This window comes from Myotis nattereri (genome assembly GCF_964212035.1).
Source record: "Myotis nattereri genome assembly, chromosome: 4".
Lineage (NCBI taxonomy): Eukaryota > Metazoa > Chordata > Mammalia > Chiroptera > Vespertilionidae > Myotis > Myotis nattereri.
This window is the reverse complement of record NC_138079.1, coordinates 108,721,218-108,735,834: the sequence shown is the minus strand read 5'-3', so window position 1 is coordinate 108,735,834 and position 14,617 is coordinate 108,721,218. Positions and strand designations below refer to the sequence as shown.

Here is a 14,617-nt window from a genome sequence, read left to right as displayed (position 1 = left end):
CCGGGAGCTGTGACTGTCGTCAAGGTGCAGAAGAGGCTGAGTTCGGGTGGTCACCTGCGCAGGGGCCTCGGTGACGAAGGCCTGGGGCTGCTCTCAGGGTGGGGGTGGGGGCCCTGCAGGGGTCGTTGCCCCAGGGGAAGGTGGGCCAGAGCGCCTCCTCCTCAAAGAGAATCTGCACATCAAGCTTTCATGTGACAAATACTAAATTTCAACCTGCAGAAGCATATTTAATTTTTACGAATGATGCACCGAAATACCGCACACGAAGCAAAATGAGAATCCAGACCGCACGCCGTTCTGCAAGCCGTGGCGCCTGACCTCTGCTCTGGGAGTGCCCCCTGCGCCATGTCCTCTGTCCCAGGAAGGCCAGACTCCAGAGTTTGTGCCAGGGCTGTGAGGGATCAGCAAGGCTTTCCTGGACAGACAGTGGCTGTTTGCGGCCTCGCCGTCGCTGCCATTGCAGCATGAACGCTGTAAACCAGGGAATGCTTTTCTGTACAATTTTATTTACAAACACTGAAATTTGAATTGCACACATGTTTTTTACATGTCATGAAAAAAATATTATTCTTTTGACTTTTTTCCCAACCACCTGAATATGCAAAACCATTCTTAGCTCATGGACTGTGAAAAAAAACAGACGCTGTTTCTCTGGAAGCTGCGGGGTGTGCCGCTCGCTCTAAGTCCTCGCTCGCTTCAAGCCGCCTTAGGCCGCCTCGGGGAGGCCCAGGTCACACGCAGGTGCAGGCATGTGCGCAGGTCCTTATCACCACGTGGTTCTGGCTGGTCTGTCTTAGTAGGGTTTGCATTTCATCATCATCTGAACTCTTCTTCCCAGGAAATCTTGGTTGGAGGATGTAAGACAGCTGACAATAGGTGGTCACACAACCACTGCCCTCACCCTGCTCTGTGGCCCCCACGTATATCATGGGAAAAGCGTGGTTGATGGAGAACTGCTGGTCCAGTTTGATACAAGCGGATGGACCACAAAACTATCACAAAGCCTCCTAGCAGAGGTCTGCGCTTCCAGCTCTATGCTGCGGAAGAGAAGCAGTCACAGTGCTGGGCAGGAACGTGGAGCCAGGCAGACTTGCCCTGGAGTGGCCACTGGGAGCTGTGTCCGTGGGGAAGGCACTCACTTCACTAAGCCTCCGTTTCCTCCTCTGGAAAATAGGATTAGACGACCAGGTGCCTCAAATAGCTACTAGTATTTTGAGAGCTAAAGAAGACAAAACAGCCCTGGCCGGTTTTGCTCAGTGGTTAGAGTGTCGGCCTAAGGACCAAAGGGTCACAGGTTGGATTCCTGGTCAAGAGTGTGTGTACCCAGCCTGGGTCAGGGCGCATGCAGGAGACAATCAACCAGTGAGTCTCTCTCGTATCTCTCTCTCTTTCCCCCTCTATCTCCTCTTTGTCCCTCCCTTCCACTCTCTGAAAATCAATGGAAAAATATCCTTGGATGAAGATTTTTTAAAAAACCCAAAAAACAGAAGATAAAACAGGTAAAGTGCTCAGAATGGTATGTGCTATTTGGTGTGTGCTCAACGGGTGACTTATTCCGACTTACACCCAGCCAGTTGGAAGGGCAGGGGGCTTAAAACAACCAGGGACATGTGAATGACCCTCGAATGTCTAAAGAAAAAACAATGAAATCCTTTTTTCAATATCAGGAAAGAAGCTATGAATTTGTCTTTCTCCCAAGAATTTCCTTGAGTCCTTAGGTCTCTTCGCCAGGACACCCCTTCCTGATTCGGAGCTCAAGAGGATGGCCTCATAGTGCATCGCATTTATTCTGAGATGCCTCTGGCTCGAAGCCTCTTTATAGTATCCTATATAATAAAAGCCTAATATGCCAAGTATCCAGTCATATGTTCAACCAATCAAAGTGTAATATGCTAATGATATGCTAAGGCCACTCAACCAGTTGCTATGACATGCACTGACTACCAGGGGGCAGACGCTGAATGCAGGAGCTGCCCCCTGGTGGTCAGTGGGCTCCCACAGGGGGAGCGCCGCTCAGCCAGAAGCCAGGCTCACAGCTGGCGAGCGCAGCAACAGTAGAGGGAGCCTCTCCCGCCTCCGCAGCAGCACTAAGGATGTCAGTTGGACATCCTCCCCAGGGCTCCTGGACTATGAGAGGGTGCAGGCCGGGCTGAGGGACCCCCCCAACCGAATGTATGAATTTTGTGCACTGGGCCTCTAGTAAGATAATACTACGCATCATAACAGCAGCTACATCCATAGTGTCATGGAAAACCGTGGGCTTAGGTTCCCCACCGCCAGTGGTGATGCCTGAGCCCCTCTGTGGTCCTCTGGCCTCACCATCAAATGTCCCTGTGAATAGCCCATCGCCTGGGACTGCCCAACTGAGTGGAGAAGGAAAGCCGGGCTTCCGCTCTGTGCCTGGCCCATTGGAAGCCCGTTAAGTATTGACCATTATTCTGACGTGCCCAGAGCTTTGCAGACCATGAGCTCATCTTCACATGTCACCTCACGTAATTCTCACAGCAAAAGCCAGGCTCTGTGTGACTGTAAACCTTGCCCGCTGTCCAGGACACCCGCCCCGCGCTACCACTAGACGTCTGTGACAGGGGCCGGAACGCCAATAACGCGCAGTCCGTGCTGCTTGTGGTGAGAGGTTCTAAAGTTGTTTGTCATGTATAAGAACTGGCGGAGCCATTAGCTGCCCCCAGAGACCGGTTAATTGGGTAGTTAACAAACACCCACACCGACTATCAAACACCCACAATGAGTTAAGTCAAGCTGATGCTGAGGAAAGAAAAGGAAGGGAAATACCGCAGTCACTTTCCCCAAGATGCAGCCATGCAGCTGCCAGAAGGGTGAGCCTTAGAGTCTGTCGGGGAGGAGGGACGGTCCTGTGCCAGCCGTGCCCATTGTTAGGGGAGTGGCTCCTCCTGGGGGGCCTGGGACCTGCCCCCAGGAGCCAGCACATCTGGACGGGAGTTCCAGTGCTGCCTTCACCGGTTGGGCACAAGCAAATGCCTATGCCCGTCTTCGGCGCCTGCGGGGCGGGCAGGGAAGTTCTATGTGACGCTCCGCTCCCTTCTCCCGGTTCCCGCGCTGGTTGGGAGGAAGGAAAGAGGACAGTCCTCAACATGAGTGCCTGTGCTTCAGAGTTCTCTGCTCCTCTAAATGGATCCCAAGACCACGCAGCACCTAGAAAACAGAAAGCCCCTGTCTTTTTCTTCTTGTTTTCCTCTACTGGCTCCTTTTTGTGCCCTAAGAAAGATGCTGCTGGGCCAGCCTCCACACATCCCGCCACAACCCCAGCAACCCAGGCGGGTCTTCACCGTGGGGCTGAGGAGCGGGGCTGGGACCAGGCAGAGACTCTGCTCTCCACCCCCCTCCCCCGCCCCCCGCCGCCACCCACACCCAGCCCTCCCCCTCGCTCAGGACCACGTTTGTTCCCACAGGGGCGTTCCGAGGGGTCTGCAAGAAAATCGACCACTTCCCAGACGATGCTGACTATGAACAGGACACGGCTGAGTATCTGCTTCGTAAGTTGCCCCATTCCCGGGTCTCCCCAGGGAGGAGGGAAGGTGCCCTGGAGTCACCCAGCTGCCCCTGAGTTTGGGGCTGCTCAGAGCTCCCCCTAGAAATGGACGCGTGCAAAGGAGCCTTCAGGGGACCTTCGCTGCTGGACGGACATTCAGGCGGTTCTGATAGCCAAGTCTCTCCTTTCACTGAACAGGAAACCGGGAATGAAGTGGGCCTTGTAGTCTGCTTGCGAGAAATCGAAGGCGTTTCCTTTAACTGGCATCCAAGTTTGCACCTTCCCCAGAGGGTGGATGTGAGGTGCTAATGGGGAAAGTGCTAATGGAAAAGTGCTAATGGGCGAGGTGCTAATGGCGAGGTGCTAGGGGCAAGACCTGGGGGAATAAATGAAAAGCAAAGCTCACTTCTCTTTGACTTCAGTCCTACAAGGGCAGGGCCAGTGTCTCCCTAGGATTGTCCCAAGGTCATAACCCAGAAATGACACGGACTGTCCCAAGTACAGCAGGCGGAGGTGCAGAGTGTGGTGACTCAGAGCAAGGTCTCTGGATGCCGGTCACTGTGGGCTCGAGTGCCCGCCTGGCGCCCTGCCAGCGGGGATGGACCTGGGCCAAGCCGCCTATCCCTCCATCTCTTCGCTTTCTTTATCTCTTCAGAAATGAGATTATAATGTCCTCCCTCTGACAGGGTCAGGACAATTACTAGTAAATAAGCTCACGCCCACTCCATTTAGCCAGCGCACGTTAGCCCTTTTCCTTGCGTGAGATGAGCAATAGCAAGGTCCCGCGCAGGCACAAGGAGAATTGGGACTTAGTGTAATTGAAATGTAACTTCTCCAACGGGCGTGTGTACCCAGTTCGCCTGAAAGGGGAATTCGAGGGGAGTGTTCAAGGCAAGGTGGCTGTTTATAAAACTCCTATTAAAATAAGAACTTTGAGAAATTGTCCTATTCAGAGTATGTGTGTAACTCATACCTCAAGATGAGTGTTTTTACAATTAAAATCATTTTTAGCTCTGTTCACACCCGCTAGTCTGCAGATGGGCTGTGGGTCTATGTAGGAGCCTTTAGTCACGTAACAGTGTGAGTGGTGCAGGGGTCAATTTGAAAGAAACAGTCATATTTAAGCTAATTTTTACAACATAAGCGTACCACTTACCTCTTTTCAGTCCTTATCCATTTACTAGCCTTTACCCAAAGTCCTGCTCAGAGGTATTTATGCCAGCAGCTCAGAAAGACTGGTGTGGGGAATACAGGCCACGCTTAGAGAGCTGGTGTGACCCAAGTTTGAGGATGACAGAGAGTCCGTGGACCCCTCCAAAGAGGACTTTACACTCCCTCCCAGTGGGGTTTCTCCCAAGTGCTCGGAGTTTTTCTGTTTTCTTTCGCATCTGATGAGGCTGTGGTGTTTGCCCCGTTGGAGACCGAATGGAACTGTGACTTCTATTTCACAACCGGCAAACCTGCTGGACAGCTCTTGGGAGCGGTCCGTGGCTTTTCCCACAAAACACGATTCTGCCTCTGGAAGGGCGGGGTCCTCACCACGGCCCACCTGTGCTCCACCCTCAGCCACGGAAGTGGCCAGGTTAAGGGGTTCGGCACACGGATTTCTTGCTGAGAATTTTGGAGCCACTGACCCAGCCACACAGGGTCATGTTCCCGCAGGGGCGCCAGCCCCAGTGTTGGCGACAGCAGGTCCTGCTGTGACCACACGTGGCGGGACAGGGCTCTGCACACTGACTCTTCTGCCGTTCGCTCCTTCCCGTGTGCTGTGGGTGGGCGACAGCTTACACCTCTGGTGGGAGGTTTGTTCACACACATTCCTGTGGACCAGAGACGCCCCTTAAGAGACCTCTGGGCTCGGCCAGCCCCGCTCAGGCACCGATGGTGAGGTCACTGGGAATAAGCATCTCTCCCCACCCTGAAGACCCCCGCTCAGCCCTGGTGGTTGGGGAAGAAAACAGTAAAGCCTTTTTGTTCGGAAGCCTCAGTTTCCTCATCTGAAAAATGGGGCTAATAATGGCTCTACCTCTTAAGGCTGTTGAAAGTGCCTGGCTGGGCTAACACAAACCCAGAGTGGACACCAGCCGACAGGAAGAAACGGCACAGCTGGCGTGCGGCGTGAGGCAGCAAGTGGAGCCGAGCGCTCGGGGGAGTGGGCTGGCCACCGACCGGTCACCACGCAGTGACAGCACCACAGGGCAACAGCCACGTTTACGCGCCGCATAGCCACGCCTCTCACACGTGCACACAGCCCAGGGCTGTGAGGTGTAGGTGTGCGCCGGGAAGAGCCTGCGTGATGGTGACTAGCGTGTGATCGGTGGGAGGCCCGGGACCCGGGTTGGCCATGTATTTGCAGGGCCCCGTGCAACATGAAGCCCGGGCTCCTGATTCGAAATGTGGGCAAAACAAAACGTCGGTTTCTTCTGCAACCTGTCATCCTGGCACAGTGCCTTATACTTGCTATTCGCTGTCACACTCCCTCCTGCAGGGACAATCTTAGGGGCCCTGCTTCTCCTGTGCCCGTGCCCAACCCCCACCAGGAGCAAACAGCGGCTGTGCTCACTGGCTGGGCAGGGAAGTGGGCAGCTGAGGACCCATCCCCAGGAGAAGGGGAGGTGGGAGGTCGGGGGTAATCTCATGTGAGTGAGGCCCGTAGCCCCGGGTAGCTGCACTGGCCCATCAGACTTCCTTACCCAAACCCAAAGCTAAATGACTGAGTTTCAGGGTCTGCTGCAGAGGAGCCCAGCCCGGGCCCTGGGGAGGCGCTGGTCTCAGGGCCACACGGATGCAGGCTCTGCCCAGCACACACACTGGCTTCCCTCAGGCATCTGTGCCGGGGCCGCAGGGAGGGGGGCGGGGGCCCTGGGCCGGCTGGGACAGGCGGGCCTCTCCTTCTCTCCGCAGGGGCTGTGAGGGCCTCCAGCGTCTTCCCCATCCTCAGCGTCACGCTGCTCTTCTTCGGGGGACTCTGCGTGGCGGCCAGCGAGTTCCACCGCAGCAGGCACAACGTCATCCTCAGCGCGGGCATCTTTTTTGTCTCTGCAGGTGAGCACCCGGCCCCGCCCTGAGATCCGCACAGACACCACACAGACACCACACCCGGCCAGGGCCAGGGGCAAGGCAGTGCTGCCCAGGGCTCCCTCCAGGGAGCAGCAGGAAAACCTTCGCTTGTTATGTTAGGAAGGAGGGCCCACGGACTTTAATCAGAATAGAGATGCCAACACTCGCGAGGGGTGGCATAGAGGAGAGACGGGAGGCGACGTGCAAGGTCAGCTCAGGGGGCAGGACTGAGGGGTGCCCACGCTCGCACGAGGGCGAGGGGCCTGGATGGCGTGCGGCCTGAGAGACGGGGTCCGTGTGTTTGAAAGGGTCCAACTTCCGCTCATCAGGGCCTCTTGGCAGTTGGAGGTATGTGCCTGCTGGTTAAAGATTGCTCACCGCTCTTCAAGGGCTCAAAGCTGCAGATCGCTCAAAGCACCTCTGGGAACAAGGCAAAGCCAGCAGCGCCAGACGCTGCCAGGGGAAGAGTTAGTCCACGGCAGCCCTGAGCAGAGGGGGCCCAGGAGATGAGAGACAAGCTGCAGGAAGGGCTGCTCTCTGCCTGCTCTCTCCTCCCTTGTCTCCACTCTCCTCACCTTCCCCTGGCTCCTCTGTGTTTCCCCCCATCTCCTCCCCTCCGCTCCCCACCCCACCTCACCCCCACCCCCCCCCCCAATGCCATCGGATGCAATGCTTTAGGAAAGCAAAGAGCAGGCAGGGGCTGGGGAGGGGCCTGCCTCTTGGGCGATGACATCGAGCTTTGCCAATAATGGCGGGATAGTTCTCGGGAGAAGAGCATGAAGGGGTGGAGCTTACCTCCTGGATTTGCATTCTGCTCCTCCACCTGCAAGGCCTTGGGAACCCGACCAACTCCCTGTAGCTTGCTTTCCTCGCCTGTAAAATGGGAAATAATAATCCTTCCTACTTCACAGGGTTGTTGAAAGTAGGTTGAACATAAAAAGCACAATATTACTGTCTAGTATTGGCAAAGCAGCAAAGGTACAGTCCTGGCCCCTGCAGGACCTCCCCGCTGTGGTCACCCCAAAGGAGCGCCCGGTCACACGTTGCTTAGAGGCGTGTTCTAGTCTCTGGCGGCCCGACCAGGCCCCTGGGCGCCCACAGAAGGGATGCCTTGTGCTGAGGGGAGGGGTCTGAGCAGGAGAAAATCCGGAGTGTGTGCCCCAGGGGGTTCCTAGGGAGGCGTGTCACCGGCAGCGGAGGAGCTGGGGGCTGTCTGGCTGATCAGGGACAGGGAGCTGGGAACCTGCGGGAGGAGGAGCAGGAGCTTGGGGTCAAATCCCAGGCCACCTCCCCCACGATCTCCCGCAGGGAACTCGGAGAGCCTCAGGTTTTCCACCTAAAAAAATGGAAGTTCCCGAGGACTCAGCCCTCTCGGAGGCTCTTGTTCGCTCAGCTATTCTACCGACCTGTGGTCTCAGACAAGCAATCAACAACCCTTTACTGGCACCTCCTATGTGCAAAATGCTGAAGAGCCTGCTGGGCTCTGAAGCCAGGCTGTCTGTTGCAAAGCTTGGTTCTCCTACTTGCAGCTGTGTGACCTCGGACAAGTCTCTTAACCTTTCTGTGCCTCAGTTCCTCATCTGAAAAACGGGGCTAATAATGGCTCTACCTCTTCAGGCTGCTGAGGGGATTAGATGTGTTGGTATAAAGTGCCTAGCACTGCCCACACACAGCAACTTCTCAATGCATAGCAGCTGCCATTCTGTACCTTGATCCATGCCATTCTTACGCCGTCTCCGTTCACTCACTCGACCCCCAAATATGCCCTGCACGCGCGCTGCGGGCCCAGCTCCGGGCAGGGAGAAGGGCCACAGCCGTGACAGAACTAGTCTCGGCCCTGCCCGCAGGGAGCTGACAGCAGGCAGCAGGAGGCAGTGGCTGCCCACTCACCACTGGTGCTTCGTGAGCTTGGTCAACGGGATCTCAATCCACCTTGGCTGAGGGGCCACCCTCGGCTCACATCCCACTCACATTTCCTGGCCGTGTGGGCACGGGAGGTGCCTCCTGCTCTCTGTCTCGGTCTTGTCATCTGTGGGAGAGGGGACTTTTCCACGCGGCCGCTGCCGGGGCTGCCTGGGTGGTGCATGCAGACCGCCCGGGGCCCCGGGGCGGTGCACAGGAAGTGCCCGATACTGCCTGTTCCCGCCTCCTTTCACCTGGTCTGACCTCGGAGCCTCTCTCTGAACTTCTTTTTTTCTGGCAAGACTTCCACTTGGAGCTTCCAATGTGTTCCCGCCGCAGGGGCGTCGGGCCACAGTGAGAAGCTGAAATGTCTTTGTCTCCCTTTGACACTTAGGACTTCCACTCTCCCCTCCTCGTTATGCTTATGTTCGTTTTAATATGACAGACTGGGCCTGCCCTACTGAGCCTGGAGCTGGCGCCCGGGAGGGAGGCCTCCCTCCTGTGGGTGCTGCGGCCGCCCGGCCTGGCGGGGCCAAGCCCGCACTGAGACGAGCTCAGGACCAGCGCCTGCCGCCAATGCCTGTCGGAGCCCTGCCAGGAGGAGACGGTAGAAGCAGACCCGCCTGCCCTCAGGGGCCAGGCCTGATGGAGTGCGGCCGGAGACCTCTCCAATGTGAAGGCCCCTAGTGCGCGGGCACCAGCCGGGCAGAATGGCAGCACGGAGCAGGCCCTGCTTTTCACCTTTCGGGTGCTGGACCATGGGGAGACCCTGGGGATCCCGGGAAGCGTACGGGGTGCTCGGGAGTGGAGGGGAGAGTCAGGAGGCCCTGACGATGATTGACCAGCGAGTGCGGGAAGGACAGTGAGGGCGCTGCAGGTGGTCTAAATGTGGAGGCCAGGAGACGCCAGCGCTGTACCCACCTCTCGGAGTCATTGCTGGTATCGAGGCCCTTGAAGCAAAGGAACAAAGGGAGACATTCGGCCTTTGGAGCAGAAATGGGAGGGAGGTGGTCAGACAGGCGCTCAGCCCAGGCCCGGCTTCTGTGGCTCCTTCTTCCCACTCCCTGGAGAGCTGACTCCTCCCCGACGCCTCGGCAGCCACCACCGTGCTGGCACCTGGGGACACGAAGTGGGGACCTTGCCTACTGGGGCAACACTTCATGCCCCAATCCCGATGCTCCAGCAGCAGCTAATCTACAGCATTACCTTACCCTCAGAGGAGACTTGGGGGGCTACTGTCCCTTCCCCAAGGGCTCCTTAGTTCCCCAAACCGCAGCTGCAGCTCCACACACATCCACTGGACAGCAACCAACTCGGTGTGTCCAAATCTCTCCTCTCCTCTCCTCTCCTCTCCCCTCCTCTCCTCTCCTCTCGCCTCCCCTCCTTCTCCTCCCGTCCATCTCCTCTCCTCTCCTCTCCTCTCCTCTCTTTTCCTCTCCATCCCCTCCCCTCCCCTCTCTCCCCTCCCCTGCCTCCCCTCCTCTCCTCTCCTTTCCTCTCCTCTCCTCTCCTCTCTCCTCTCCTCTCCCCTCCCCTCTCTCCCCTCCCCTCCTTCTCCTCTCCTCCATCTCCTCTCCTCTCCTCTCCTCTCTCCTCTCCTCTCCCCTCCCCTCTCTCCCCTCCCCTCCTTCTCCTCTCCTCCATCTCCTTTCCTCTCCTCTCCTCTCCTCTCCACTCCTCTCCTCTCTTCAAAACCTGTTCTCTCTGCTGCCTCTTATTTTAGCTCAAGATGCCAGCAGTGTCCCCATGACTCAAGCTGGAGCCTTGTAAGTCATTCTTCCTCTCACTCCCTGGGCCATGGCCTTTCATCGCCTGGCTCACGCCTCCTCAAATTCAGGGCCCAGCTCAGTGTCACCTTGTCTTCAAAGGGCAGTGGCTGCGTCATCTCTCTCCTTGGCTCCTGAGCCACTTGTCCATGTCTCTGGGAGAGCCCTCCTGTCTTCTGCTCCAATTGCATTCACATATCAATCTCAAGGGCAGGGACCTGCACCCCATTCATTTTACCATCCTCATGGCTTCCTGCCGGAGATTGCGTGTCGGTGGAGTGAACTGGTTCTCAGGGGGCAGTCGCGCATCCCGAGTGGGAGTCAGCTGACTCTTAGCTGAAGGCCACCGCCTAGGACTGAGCTCAGGTCCCAGGGACAGACGCGTGGGAGAGCTCAGCAGGCTCAGGCTTCCCGCCACAAATCCTTTCCTCTCGCTCCCGTTCCCTCCACATCTTCTATAAATATCCCAAGACTGCAAGTTACCACTGAGGCTTATATTTTTTTTATTATTTTTTATATCACTGAGGCTTATAAAAGGTGTGTTTCTCTTCCCTTCTCTTAGGGTTAAGCAACATCATTGGCATCATAGTTTACATATCGGCCAATGCTGGGGACCCCGGGCAGCGCGACTCCAAGAAGAGCTACTCGTACGGCTGGTCCTTCTACTTCGGAGCCTTCTCCTTCATCATCGCCGAGATTGTGGGGGTGGTCGCCGTGCACATCTACATAGAGAAGCACCAGCAGCTGCGCGCCAGGTCCCACTCGGAGCTCCTGAAGAAATCGACTTTCGCTCGCCTGCCCCCCTACAGGTACAGGTTCCGGCGGCGGTCCAGCTCCCGCTCCACGGAGCCCAGGTCCCGAGACCTGTCCCCCATCAGCAAAGGCTTCCACGCCATCCCCTCCACCGACATCTCCATGTTCACCCTCTCCCGGGACCCCTCCAAGATCACCATGGGGACCCTCCTCAACTCCGACCGGGACCACGCTTTTCTACAGTTCCACAACTCCACGCCCAAAGACTTCAAGGAGGCGCTGCACAACGACCTGGCCAACAGGCGCACCACGCCGGTCTGACTGCCTCTCGCCCTCCACCGGGCAGCTGGGCGGGGAGGCGGGTGCACAGGTGTCGCTGAGGTTGCATGGCATGGTCCTCGTGATGGTATTATTTTTTACAAAGAATGAAACCAAATGGATCGGCCCTGTCCCCTCCTCTGCCCCTTACCTTCCAGGCCCTAACCCTCTGCTCCCCCCGATCTCCAAGCCCATCCCGACGCGTCCTCTCTGTGTATCTGTGCCGAGTGTCTCCCTCCTTCCTTCTTCCCCGGAAGGACCTCCACCTTCCTCCCTCCTGGGAATAGGATTTCACTCAGAGTCACAGGTGGTGGCTCGGGGGGATCCCCGCATACCCAGGCGTGTGCACAGCTGTCCCGATTGTCCCCTCACACAGATCCTCAGGACACCAACCGCCCAGTGGCCCTGGGGAGGCATTCACCTTTCCGTGTTAGAGAAACATGACCAGAAATCAAAGCTGCGGAGCCCCGGAGCAGCTCCTGTAATAAGCACTCATGTGATTAAAGGTTCTGCGTGACCAACCGCGCCAAGGTGTTGTTGCTTCCCGTCTCGCTGCGAAGCCGGCTGCCCCGCTGAGCTGGAGGCCCAGCTCTGCTCAGCTGCACGCTGGCTGGCAGGACGATCCCTTCGCCTCCTGAGGCAGCGAGGCGCTCCCACCAATGTCAGAGTCGGTGTCCCCCACCTGGATCCCGGGGCCAGCATGTGGTCTGAAGCCGGGCTCTCGGACCCAGTAGCTCCAGGATCTTGGGCAAGTCCACCTACACTTCAAGCCTCAGTCTCCTCATCTTAAAAATGGAGCATGGTTTAGTGCTGTTCTCCATGAGGTTGTGAGGCTTAAAAAAAACACCACAGGTAGAGTGACTAGCACATTGTAAATTATACATGTGTGTACATATGTAATTTTTGGATGGATTCGGGAGAGAATGAGCATGGCATTAGCCTGCTCAGGCCGCCGTAACAGAGCCCCATAGGCTGTGTGACTCTAACAGCAGTTACTTCTCACAGTTCTGGAGCTGCACAGTCAAGAGCAGGCACAGCCAATTGGGTTCTTGATGAGGGCTCTTTTCCTGGCTTGCAGCCAGCCACCTCCTCTCAGATGGCAGAGAGAGGGTGAGTTCGAACTCTTTCTCTCCCTTCCTCCTTTTACAAAGCCACTAATCCCATCACCAGGGCCACACCCTCATGACCTCATCTGACCCTAACCCTCCCTCCCAAATATCCTCACCTTGGGGTGAAGGCTTCAGCATGTGAAGTTAGGGTGGAGCACCACCCAGTCCATGGCCAATGAGGCTGTTCCCTATTGCAGGGAGGGGAGTGCTTGCACAGGCTCAGAGGGTGCTGGGGGAGAAAGTGGAAGGACTTTTGAATATTTTGAATATTTGCAGTCACCTCCACCGACACTGACTGTCTGGAGTTTGAGGCACACCCCAGCACTCTCCCTTCCAAGAGCTTTCCTGCTCCGCCCCAGTCTCTCAGGGGTGGAGCTACGGTCCCAGAGCTCACACTTCCCCGAGGCGGCTTGTGCCAGCACTGCACATGTCTTAGGAGCCAGCAAGCAGAGCCAGCGTTTCCATCCAAGCCTCTGCTCTAACTTACTGATCTCCGAACCTCAGTTACTGATGGAGTGAAACCCCCGTGAAGTTTCATGTCCACACACCACATCGGCGATCACTTACCTAATGTTTCTCTGGAAATTGGCTTGTTTTCTACTTCAGTTCTTGAGACTGAACTTTATAGAACTACTCTCAAAAGGTAATTGCCAGTAGAAATAGTAACTGGGAAAGTAAATACAATGGGACACCACAATCACGCCACATTCTAGATGCAGGCTGTTCTGCTCTTTGTGAAAAGGTATAACCCAGGTGTTAGAAAGATGCTGAAGGTATTCTCACACCAGAGAAGAGCTTCCCTTGGCTGGACCAGCAGGATCAGAGGAGGCCTGGAAAGGGGGTCGCTTTCTCTCTAGGGGTCTGCTGCTCTCTAACAGCCGGCCACGTCACATCAGGGATCTCATCCCGCCTGCACTTCGGGAAAAATGGCTGAGGCCCTGTGAGGAGGGAAGGATCTTAGCTATGCATTGAGTAGCTGATGAATACTATGAGGTGGGAACGGCAACTCGCAGCCCTGGGACCTAGAAGTTTGTTAAAAACAGGGCATCTGGGGAGTTGGTCAGAGATGGAGAGAAAGATTCTAGGGTATGGAGATGCCTGCTCTGGAGACTGAGGTACAAAGCCCTCCTGCAAAGACCAGAGACAGGGGTGGGAGGGGGAGAGAAGGAGGCCCTGAGCCCTGGAAGGACCCTCACACGCACAACTGCTAACCCTGGTCTTTGCAAGGCTTTGGCATGTGGCCTCAGAGTGCCTTTGCTTAAAAAGTCCTCATCTAGACACAGCTGGTAGCATCAAATCTTATATAATAAAAGCCTAATATGCTGTTTCTGGTCATCCGTCAGCCATTCAACCAATCAAAACATAATATGCTAATGATATGCTAAGGCCACTCAACCACTCACTATGACATGCACTGACCACCAGGGGGCAGGCGCTGCAACCAGTAGGTTAGCTTGCTGCTGGGGTCTGGTCAATCTCGGGACTGAGTGAGATGGGCCAGACATGCCCTGGAGCCCTCCCGCAGTCCCTCCCTGGCTGGCCAACCTCCCTCGTCCCTCCCCAGCCCCGATTGTGCACCAGTGGTGTCCCTCAGCCTGGCCTGAGCCCTCTCACAATCTGGGACCCCTCAGGGGATGTCAGGGAGCCAGTTTCAGCCCGACAACAGAATGACTGGTCGCTATGATGCACACTGACTACCAGGGGGAAGATGCTCAATGCAGGAGCTGCCCCCTGGTAGTCAGTGCACTCCCACAGAGGGAGCACCACTTAGCCAGAAGCCGAGCTCACGGCTGGTGAGCGCAGTGGCGGTGGCAGGAGCAGGCCTAAGCCGACAGTCGGACATCCACTGAGGGCTCCCAAATTGCGAGAAGGCGCAGGTCGGGTTGAGGGATCCCCACCCCCCTGCCCCCACCAAGTGCATGAATTTCGTGCACCAGGCCTCTAGAGATATTAATATTAACACTCCAGCTCACAGCCAGGTCCTGGGCAATCCTGGTCCTCCAAACCCCTGTGAAGAGTATTCGCTTCACCAGGTCCCCATGTGTGTGCCAAGCAGTTTGCCATGGACACCTCTTCTTTTCTCATTTCATCCTAACCTTTGAGGCAGGGGCGATTGCTAAACCCACAGCTAGATGTCATGCAGCTCCCTTCCCCAGCCCACTCGTTTCTGGCCCAGCATGACCATGACAAAATACTTC

General features: G+C 56.4%; 1 protein-coding gene across 1 annotated transcript in view; it reads left to right on the top strand.

The window, feature by feature from the left end:
- CACNG3 (calcium voltage-gated channel auxiliary subunit gamma 3) overlaps positions 1–11,836 on the top strand; it is a 71,054-nt gene extending 59,218 nt beyond the window's left edge. Inside the window, exons 2-4 of the mRNA XM_081089365.1 lie at positions 3,432–3,515; positions 6,416–6,556; positions 10,802–11,836. Of these exons, the coding sequence (XP_080945491.1) occupies positions 3,432–3,515; positions 6,416–6,556; positions 10,802–11,313 (737 nt within the window). The 3' untranslated portion in view covers positions 11,314–11,836. The remainder of the gene's footprint in view (positions 1–3,431; positions 3,516–6,415; positions 6,557–10,801) is intronic.
- Positions 11,837–14,617: the final 2,781 nt, after the last annotated feature.